Source organism: Clytia hemisphaerica, unplaced genomic scaffold, assembly GCF_902728285.1.
Source record: "Clytia hemisphaerica strain Z4C2 unplaced genomic scaffold, Clytia hemisphaerica genome assembly, whole genome shotgun sequence".
Classification (NCBI taxonomy): domain Eukaryota; kingdom Metazoa; phylum Cnidaria; class Hydrozoa; order Leptothecata; family Clytiidae; genus Clytia; species Clytia hemisphaerica.
In genome coordinates, this window is record NW_027103949.1 from 619368 (window position 1) to 628878 (window position 9511).

A 9511-nucleotide genomic window follows, 5' to 3' on the forward strand; every position below is an offset into this window, starting at 1 on the left:
TGGGTAGGGATTTCTGCAAAGGAAAAATAAAGAAAAAGGAGGCCTTTTATGAACTGTTATAGCTTCTTTGTTAAACTCTTTCGATATAGTACCCTTACATTGTCCTCGCTGCCCTCAAAAAGCTTATTCCATTATTTAATCAGCTTTTCTGAATGATCTTGTCAAACTGTGGACTAAAATAAATTTTTAGTTGAAAACTCTTAAGGCTAACACACTTTTTAAAAATAATTTTTTATGATATTTTTTTTTCTCTGGATAGCTAGTCAAAAATGACTAATTTTTCGCACAAATACATAATAGATAGTAGCATGGCAGAAATAAAAGTTGACCTTGAAAAAAATTCCGCGTAAACTTTCTTGGTACCGTTTGAAGCGGAATTTTATGAGATTTAATATACTCAGAGCCTTGCGTTGAGGCCTTTGGGGAAAAATATTGGTGAAATAAAACATTAAGGACCCATCTTCGTTATAAAATGCCTGGAAAAGTGCTATCCTTGCAAAGGTAGGTGCCTTTTAAAACACTCAATGTATACCCCTGTCTCAAAATCTGGGGGGGGGGATTTCCCAACAAACATTTCTGGAAACCACAATCAATTAAACAGTGTCATCCATAATATGAAATGGGTCAAGTGCTAGGTGAAAGACCTTGGGCAAAAGCAAAAGCTGATTTTTTTATATTGCTGGTGGAAGTCGGTCAATTTCATTATGATCATTTTTGCTGTAAATTTCTTGCAATAAATTTTCACATTGTTGGTGGAAGTGTCAATTTCAAATGATTTTCTGTAAATTTTTTCTGATTTTTTCACATTGTTGGTGGAAGTCGGTCAATTTCATTATGATGATTTTTGCTGTAAATTTCTTGCAATAACATCAGATTTTTTCACATTGTTGGTGGAAGTTGGTCAATTTCATTATGATGATTTTTGCTGTAAATTTCTTGCAACGACATCTGATTTTTTCACATTGTTGGTGGATGTCGGTCAATTTCATTATGATGATTTTTGCTGTAAATTTCTTGCAATAACATCTGATTTTTTCACATTGTTGGTGGAAGTCGGTCAATTTCATTAGGATGATTTTTGCTGTAAATTTCTTATAACAACATCTGATTATTTAACATTGTTGGTGGAAGTCGGTCAATTTCATTATGATGATTTTTGCTGTAAATTTCTTGCAAAAACATCTGATTATTCCACATTGCTGGTGGAAGTCGTATAATTTTATTTTCATCTTCCTAGTGTTATAAGAGTAGAGTGATAAATTTATATCATAGAACCGCGATCTTAGAAAGTTAAGCAACTGAGTAATTGGTTAGCTTCGAATTTGACAGTATCACCACGAGTCATGGTATGGTACCACTGATTTATGTTATCTCATACCATTTAAATGACTACTCAAATTATTAACGCGCATTTGTTACCATCGCGTTATTTACAACTATTTAACAAAATTTTCCGACATAATTTTTGAGAACCCTACCTTTTGCGTTAATAAATTCTCGCACTCATTTTTCCCGAAACCTTCACACTACCAATCGGCATGATGTTAGTGAGGCACTGGGTGTCTTAAAGGCTGAAAGGCTGTTAGATAAATATGGTGAGAGACTCTCTACATTCACTGATATTGGTTGATAAAAAAACTAATTCCAGCAACATCAAAACGTTTCTAACACTTCTTAACCCTTTCCGTGCCACTGTCGGCATTTACCGACAAGAAAGCTATTTGTCGGAGCTTTTATTTCAAGTTAATTGAAAGTTCGATTTTGAACTAGATTTCATTAGATAGCACAGTTGAATAATTAAAATATATTTCGAAGATGTTTTTCAGAATTATACATTTTTCAACACATATCACTTATATTTCTAATATAGTTGCTTATGTCGGCATGTGCCGACATCTGACAAATAGGTCGAACCCTCATTTTTTTCCGTTGCAAATAGGTCGAACCCTTAAAAATACGAATGGCAGTAAAAGGGTTAATGTGGTTGAATATTTTTTTGTTCTGATGATTTTTGATGACACTGAGTAGAGTCAAGTAGATCACCATATCGTTCAAACAAAATATCAGCGTTGTCCAGTCCCTCAAACAAATTTTATGCAAGATTCCATGTATCTTTATAATAATAGTGAACAATTTTGAATTTTTCTTTCTAGAAAACTTAAAAACATTATCGAAATAATGACAGAGAAAGGTGGTTATGATGTGAAATTTGTTGGTATTGAACCTCTTAATGTGACATTTTCAATCTGTTTGTTTACATTGCGAGAACAATGCAAGCTGAAGAATGTGGTCACAGATTTTGTAAAAGTTGTGTGAAAGACCTTTAGAAAAGGTAATATCACTTCCAATATTATACCCTTGAAAATTCAAGTCTCAAAGTTTATCAAGATCCACTTCGAGTTACTAGTCTATAATATTATCCAAATTGGATTAATTTTTCTTTGGTACCTCTTTTATGTTATTGATTTTGTTTATTTATCTTCAAAGAAAATGGCAACCCATTGTGTCCTGAAGACCGAAGTGAGATGGTTGTAAGAAAGAAGTTTCGTTTGTTTCTATTGTTTGAACAGTGTTCATTGTTTACCAGAGAGCTTTTGAGAATTGTAATGTATTTAATTCAGATAAAGTATTGACAAACTCTTTGATAGCATTTCCTTATCTTTCCTCAGAATTAAGAGAGTAGAAGCAGGTATTTTTTCTGGGAGACTATATTTCATTCATTTCTTTTTCCAGCTCTTCCGTGGCAATGGAAAACAAAGGGAAATTTTAGATTTGGTAGTACAATGTACGTTTTCAAACAATGGTTGCAAATGGAGCAAGGAACTGCGTAATTTAGATGTGAGATTAACGTTCACTTTAATTAACTTTGTAATTTAATATTGGTACTAAAATATGAAAGTTTAAAAGATTTTAGGAATTGAATCGGATGTTCAATTAAAGATCCATACAAGGGGATGGACGAACCATTTCACATAAAAAAAATTCTTAAAATTGTGTGAATACCCCCTGTAAAGTGCATACAATTTCAAAAAGCCCTTGGAAAATTTTTTTTCCTACCTTTTAAGTTAGAGTGCTAATTTTATTCTGGAAATTTTAAAACAAGTTTTTACCCCCTGGAAAAATTAAAAACCGCTCCTTTAGACTCCCTGGAAATGTTCTTCCACCCCCTGTATGAACATGGAATGGAATGGCCCAATGATAGACAACAAATTTGTTTGGAGTTGAACTACTAATCGTTTCATTTTGTTATTTAATTCTCAAGCAAGGGATTTCGTAATTTTTACTTAACCCTTTTGCAATATCAATAATGTTTCAACTGATTTGCTTTTTAGAATCATCCCACTAACGAATGTGAGTTCCAACTTTTAAGATGAAGAAACTCGAACTGTAAAGAACAAGTTCAAAGGAAAATTCTTTCCAAACATTGTATGGAGGAATGTCAGTATAGAAAGTTGACTTGCGCCTTCTGTACTGTTCAATATGCTTTTCTTTTTGAAAAGGTAATGTGTTTTATGGTATTCAAACTGACTCAATATTTTGTTCCCTATTGACTTTTTATCGATTTTCGAAAAAACTTTAATCAAAGTTTTCTATATATGAAAAGTCCCATTTTAAATCGTGTTATTCACTCCCTAGGTTAGTCTTTAATAAACCTTTAGCCAGTACAAGTTTTAGAAATCCGTTGTTCATTTATTTTTCTATCGCTTTTAAGGAGCATGTAGAAGTTTGCCCTGAGGTTCCAAAAGATTGCAATTACTGTCCTCGATAAGACATTCCAAGATCAAAGGTTTGAAGGTTTGATTCTTTTCTCATCAGTAAGGTTCAATTAAAGTTCAGATTGACACGAGAAACAGGCGTTTTCGGTTGTTGTTGATTTCATTTTTGTTACTTTTTGGTCGCCTCACGCAAGTGAAGGAGACCTTTAAATTCGGTGTTTTCTCCATAAGACTTTTTTTGTGAAAGTTTGGTCGCCCGATTCGGAATTAAATGTTCGGTGAATCGGGAAATTATTTCCCGCGTAAATTCTTGCATAACGTTTATCTCTATTAGTATATTACGCCACGACAGTATTTGCGTGTATAATCTAAACTCCGTAGTAGTTAGCGCACTTGTTTATGAAATCTAAATAACGGAGATAATTAAAAGCCTCGTGAAAGTTTGTCAAAAGTTTCTACTGCAAGTGCAAACAGCAGATAATTCGTGAGTAGATTTTAAATCTACAACTACAAAAGGATTCTTCAAAATGAAATTGAAAGTTATGGTTCTCATTGATATTATTCATTTCAAACTACCACAACTCGTGAGGTTGTTGAAAACAACCTCTTTCACTAAAATCACTTTTGAGATGTTTAAACATTGGTTTTTGGATTGAGTTTGTGTTGATAAGAAAAATAAATAGACTGATAACAAGAAGTTATTATTGTTTCATATCGAATCTATGATAACAGTTGATAGCATGTCCCAACCAAGATCAATCACTGCATATATGGCAACCTAACCAATGTACCTTAGCTACAATTAGCAGATTTAAAGTGAAGCAAAAGAACATTTATCACCTAAACGCTAAAGCAAGATTTGATTGACGATTCACCGTTCCAAGACAAGTGTAACCATTGCAAGTATTGACTTAAATTTCTTGAACAAACATACAAATGTCGCTGTTTGGCAGCCAGTTTATTTCTTTTATTTCGGGCACAATTTTGGGCCATTTCAAGATATTGTCCTTTGTCAACTGAAATTATTGGAGTCTAATGCCGGCTGAACAACAGTCTCTATGTAGGGGACACGGGTATTTAGTCAAAAATGAGATTGAACGTTACGTATCCTTTCTCTGGAATGCCAGTTTGATTATTAGGCTGTTTCCCTTGCATTCCATTGAAACATGGAGTTTCAAGATATTACTACTGCAGTTTTTGATACCAACGTGACATTGCACTACATTAAAAGAAGAAATTTTGGCAGAATTTATTTTTGAGGGGGCCGAAAAGTTTTTTCAGAGGGAATTTAATTTAAGACCCTCCGGCTCCAGAAACGTCCGGAGCAAAAAGTGGCTTTTTCTCGTATTTCGGCAATTGATCTACACTGGAACTCTGGAGCTGGTTAAGAGTAACTTTCCGGAATGAAAATAGGTTTTTTTTTAGCTGCTCTGGAAAACTCCGGAAGTTTCCGGAGCGCCGGGAGGGTCCTTTTAATTTGGTGGTTAACTTGAAAATTAAATTTAGCGGGAATTTAATTTGGTGGATTTGGCCAAATCATCCACATGTAATTTTACTGCCATCCGCCGCCAAAGGTTAGATTTGTTTTCTCTCTCCTCAAATGTTATCTATTTTAAGGCAAATAACTTCCCGTCAAATTTAATTTTTCAAAGCTCGCAGCCATATTAAATTCCCCCAAAATCTTTACTTTTGTTAAGAATATACTTTAACTTTATTATTAGATTTACTAAAGAATTTATTGAACTTTCAGCAAAAATTTTTTATTGTACAAAAAAGAAACCTTAATATAAAGTTGTTTTTTAAACATGATATGATTAAGTGACCATCTTCAAACTCAACCCCTATAACTTGAATGTGTCCTTAACTGAAACGGTTTTTTTTATCCCTTCAGAACAAATTTAGGCTATTTTCATCTATATCCCTACAATCATGGACAAAAGGTTGTAGACAAATGATGACAATAGAGCAAAATGACTCTTCATGTGTCTGAAAAGGGAGGGAAGTTAAGAAAAACACTTTTGAAGTCGTTGCATTGCTTTTGAATTGCTTTTGAGGGAACCACAAGCAAAGAATTAGCGTTTTGATACTGATGTAAGCCAGTTAATCAAGCCCTTGTGGTTAGACTGCAGTGGGTGACTTTGAAAGACTTTGGATGGGTTTGGAAAGCACCCAGAACCTCTTGGGAACTTGTCTTTGATCGATATTGAAGTATTTTGCAAATATTGCAGAAGTCTACAAACCTTTTGTCCATGATTGTAATGCCAGTTTTAAAAAATGATAACTTTCTGAAAACCTTTAAGATTTTAGGGATGACAAAAATAATATCATAAAAGCACGTTGCTTTTTAACAATTTTGCACATTCGCAAATCACGTGTTACACTGTTAAGCTTTTCCTCTTTTACTTTTTTCAAACTTTTAAGCTCTTTAAAAAGCTATTCCATTTAGGCGACCTTCCAGCGCAGCTGGTTTATTCATATTAATGCCACATCCCAAGCTGCTGGTTGCCACAACAACACGCATCAGACAACCCAATGTTGTCAAGGTTGTCATTACTATTTCTTTCTTTTTGGGCTTTGTGTTTGAATGGAAGATACCAATTAATTTCTTTGGGTCAATTCCTGAATTCCTTTTTGACAAGAATCTCTTCAGTTCACTGTACACCAAGCCAGCAGTATCAACTGAACGACAAAAGACAACGATTTTTGGAGTGTCGAACCCTTTCGCAGATAAAAGATTGACAATCCATTGAAGACACTCAATGTTTTCTTGTTTTGGTTCCTTTTTAACTTCAAGGAAAACATTGTCTCTGTTGCTGCACGTTGAAATAATCTTTACAGACTCGGACAAATTACAGCTACTCTTCACAAGGCTCTGAAGGTCTAAATCAATTGTGGCACTGAGAGCTAATACAGGAACATTTTGACGACAAGCAGATCTTAGCTCACCAATTCTGCTGAACGTTTCTCGAAAAGGTTTTGAATTTTTGGATGACGATTGGCTCCTGTAAAATAAAAATTGTTAAGTTAATTTTATTCATTATTACTTGAGTTCCGTTGTTACTAAAAGAGGTAACGAGTGGTAACGAGTGGTAACGATGTGGTAACGAGTGGTAACGAGGTGGTAACAAGTGGTAACGATGTGGTAACGAGGTAACGAGTGGTAACCAGCTGAAAAAGGTGGCCCTAAGTCTCTAAATTTGAATTTCTCGATGGCTCTTGAGGTTCTGCAGCAGGACCTGTCAGATCTGGGGAATGTGCAGTAGGAGTTAGAGATTTAGGTGAATGTTGTGGTGAAGTTGATGGATATGGTGAATGTGATGGTAAAACTGGTTGTTTGGGTGAATGAAATGGTGGAATTGATGGTTCTGGTGAATATGAATCAAAGATTGATGGTTCTGGAGGTTCTGCATCAGGAGTTGGTGATTCTGGTGAATTTGCATCAGGAGTTGGTGGTTCTGGTGAATGTTCTGGTGGAGTTGATGATTCTGGTGAATATAATGCTGGTGTTGATGGTTCTGGTTAATGTACAGCAGAAGTTGGTGGTTCTGGTGAATGTACAGCAGTAGTTGGTTATTCTGGTGAATGTGATGGTAAAGTTGGTTGTTTCGGTGAATACAATGGTGGAGTTGATGGTTTTGGTGAATGAGCATCAGGAGTTGATGCTTGTGGTGAATGCGATGGTAGAGTTGGTTGTTTTGGTGAATGCAATGGTGGAGTTGATGGTTTAGGTGAATTTGCATCAGGCTTTGATGCTTCTGGGGGATTTGGTTTTGGTGCATTCAATGGTGGAGTTGATGGTTTTGGTGGTTCTGGTGAATGCAATGCTGCAGTAGTTGGTAGTTCTGGTGAATGTGTAGCAGTAGTTAATGCTTCTGGTGAATGTTCAGCAGGAGTGAGTTGTTGGCATTGATGGTTCTGCTGAATTTGCAGCAGGAGTTAATATTTGATAAATTGTTATTTAGATATCATTCATGGATGTAATAAAAATACAGTTATGGTGAATCTGAAATTTTTCGCTAGTTAATGAACGTGTTGTTATTACATCCATGAATAACATCTCAATTACAATTTATCAGTATATTAACTCCTGCTGTAAATTCACCAAAACTATCAACTCCTACAGCACATTCATCACAACCATCAATGCCACCATCAAATTCACCAGAACCATCAACTTAACCATCACATTCACCAGAACCATCAAATCCTGCAGCACATTAACCAGAACCATCAATGCCACCATCAAATTCGCCAGGTCCATCAACTCCACTATCATATTCACCAGAACCACTAACTCCTGCTGCACATTCACCAAAAGCATCAACTTCTGCTGCACATTCACCAGAACCACTAACTCCTGCTGCACATTCACCAGAATCAATAACTCCTGCTGCACATTCACCAGAATCAACAACTCCTGCTGCACATTCACCAGAACCACCAACTCCTGCTGCACATTCACCAGAAGCATCAACTCCTGCTGCACATTCACCAGAACCACCAACTCCTGCTGTACATTCACCAGAACCACTAACTCCCAGTGGCGTTGTGGCAGGGGGGCGGGGGGGCCATGGCCCCCTTTGCGGAGCTTTTTTGAAGGGGCGCCGAAGAGCAAGGGGCGCCAAAGGAGATTTTTTTAACCGCCCCAATCTTAAAAACCCTACTTTATGCGCCTTAAATTGCGCCCCAGGATCAATTTTACTGGGATAGTTTTAAAATACTTGCAATTTTTTTCGCTCGCTTCGCTCGCAATACAGTTTAGTTGGGAACTTTTTTGCAATCTAGCTAATTTACAAGTGTTTATGTGTACAACATAGCATTATTAAATGAAAGACCAATTTGCTGACAACAATATTGAAATCATAAAACACCAATTTTTTCGCTCGCTTCGCTTGCATTACACATCGTTTCTTTAAGTTTCTTTTCACTCTAGCAAGTGTCAAATTTGTCCCATTGTTATTTAGTAATTTAGGGTAACATACAGTTAATTTTCCAAATTTTCTAGTCGGCCCCAACCATATGGTGGGGCCTTTTTTTCCTTTTCCCATTCATCAAAGATATATCTACTGTTCTCCACTAAATGTTTCCATCCTCATTATGCCTAGGCAAATGAATTAGTAAAAGTTTAAAAACTGTTGGATAGGGGCACCACTTTGGGAAATTAGGGGGTGCGCCATTTTAAAAAAATGGCTTTTGCCCCTCCAGAAAGATTTTCCCACAACGCCACTGACTCCTGATGTACATTCACCAGAATCACCAACTCCTGCTGTACATTAACCAGAAGCATCAACTCCTGATACACATTCAGCAAAATTCAACTCCAACCATTGGATTCATCAGACCCATCAACACCAGCATTATATTCAATAGAATCATCAAATCCACCATAACATTCACCAGAACCACCAACTCCTGATACACATTCACCAGAATCACCAACTCCTGATGCAGAACCTCTAGAACCATCAATCTTTGATTCACATTCACCAGAACCATCAATTCCACGATTTCATTCACCCAAACAACCAGTTTTACCATCACATTCACCAGATCCATCAACTCCACCATAACATTCGCCTAAATCTCTAACTCCTACTGCACATTCACCTGATCTGCATGGTCCTGCTGCAGAACCTCAAGAGCCATCAGCATCTGTTGCAAAAACACTAGAATCGAGAAATTCAAATTTGGAGACTTAGGGCCACCGTTTTCAACTGGTTACCACTTGTTACCTCGTTACCACATCGTTACCACCTCGTTACCACTCGTTACCACATCGTTACCACTCGTTACTA

The 9511-nt window shown here is 36.2% G+C and overlaps 1 protein-coding gene and 1 long non-coding RNA gene across 2 annotated transcripts; one reads left to right on the plus strand and one right to left on the minus strand.

Moving 5' to 3' along the window:
- The first annotated feature begins 2751 nt into the window (after nucleotides 1–2751).
- LOC136810066 (uncharacterized) lies at nucleotides 2752–3888 on the plus strand. The gene is made up of 3 exons (XR_010847054.1): nucleotides 2752–2838; nucleotides 3333–3500; nucleotides 3713–3888. It is a non-coding gene; the product is annotated as an uncharacterized lncRNA (long non-coding RNA).
- Nucleotides 3889–7286: 3398 nt separating this feature from the next.
- LOC136810079 (uncharacterized) lies at nucleotides 7287–7992 on the minus strand. Its single transcript, XM_067066647.1, has 2 exons — nucleotides 7879–7992; nucleotides 7287–7634 (listed from the first exon to the last, which is right to left on the minus strand). Exons 1-2 carry the CDS (start codon nucleotides 7990–7992, stop codon nucleotides 7287–7289), a joined length of 462 nt encoding a protein of 153 aa, XP_066922748.1.
- Between the last annotated feature and the right edge of the window lie 1519 nt (nucleotides 7993–9511).

Bases quoted from the DNA above. Each gene is read 5' to 3' on its own strand.
- LOC136810079 (XM_067066647.1), bottom strand. From the start codon at position 7,992: ATGATAGTGGAGTTGATGGACCTGGCGAATTTGATGGTGGCATTGATG. The intron at 7,635-7,878 runs GTGAATTTGATG...CTGCAAATTCAG, and splicing joins TGGTTAAGTTGATGGTTCTG to CAGAACCATCAATGCCAACA.